This window comes from Aplysia californica, unplaced genomic scaffold (genome assembly GCF_000002075.1).
Source record: "Aplysia californica isolate F4 #8 unplaced genomic scaffold, AplCal3.0 scaffold00975, whole genome shotgun sequence".
Taxonomy (NCBI): Eukaryota; Metazoa; Mollusca; class Gastropoda; order Aplysiida; family Aplysiidae; genus Aplysia; species Aplysia californica.
In genome coordinates this window covers 102,426-103,140 of record NW_004798245.1, presented here as the reverse complement: position 1 = coordinate 103,140, position 715 = coordinate 102,426, and the positions used below count along the sequence as shown (strand labels likewise).

The following is a 715-nucleotide window of genomic DNA, read 5'->3' as shown; positions in this document are numbered from 1 at the left end:
CACACACACACACACACATTTACCTATATGCACATAGCCACACTTATATACATATATAATAGTAAGTTTACTTAAAGACAGTAAACGTTTCATTAAAGACAATACATAAGAAAAAAGTATATACGTTAATTAGACAATTGATCCCTAAATAAGTGAGTTTTGTTTGTCTCTTTCGAAAGTATCTATATATATATATAAATACATGTGTATATTATACATGAAAATATGTACACGTCAGTGACAATTATTCCACCATGGATGAATATAAGTGAGTTTTATTTCTGTCTTTCTGCATTAGTTGCTGATGAAGCCGGTGGACTATGGTCTTTCAAATGACCCGCTGACGGATGTGGCTGACCGGAACATCAAGATGCTGGCCACCTGTCTCCTCTTCCTGGTCCGACGGGTGTCCACTCGCCGCGAGTCCCCCATGCTGGTGGGTGTCTGGTTCTGACGTCATCTCTCTTTAATCACCATTATCATGATTGCCTTTCTCACCTTTGATCAGGGTATAGACTGTGAACAAACGCTTTAAGAATTCTTTCTCTTTTAAGCTCCTGAAATTTTCTGTCTTTTTTCGTTTATGGAGTGTGAGACAGTGGGTTTTTCTTTGGTGCCAATTTCTATTGCATACTCAAACACACTCTCTCTCTCTCTCACACACACACACACACACACACACACACACACACACACATGTGTGTGTGTGTGTGTG

General features: G+C 39.2%; 1 protein-coding gene across 1 annotated transcript in view; it reads left to right on the top strand.

Moving 5' to 3' along the window:
- The window catches only part of LOC101861997, a gene marked incomplete at its 3' end in the record, with an annotated part of 88,080 nt that extends 87,644 nt beyond the window's left edge, over window positions 1–436 (top strand). Inside the window, 1 exon segment of the mRNA XM_013089539.2 lies at window positions 299–436. Coding sequence (XP_012944993.1) covers window positions 299–436 — 138 coding nt within the window.
- Window positions 437–715: the final 279 nt, after the last annotated feature.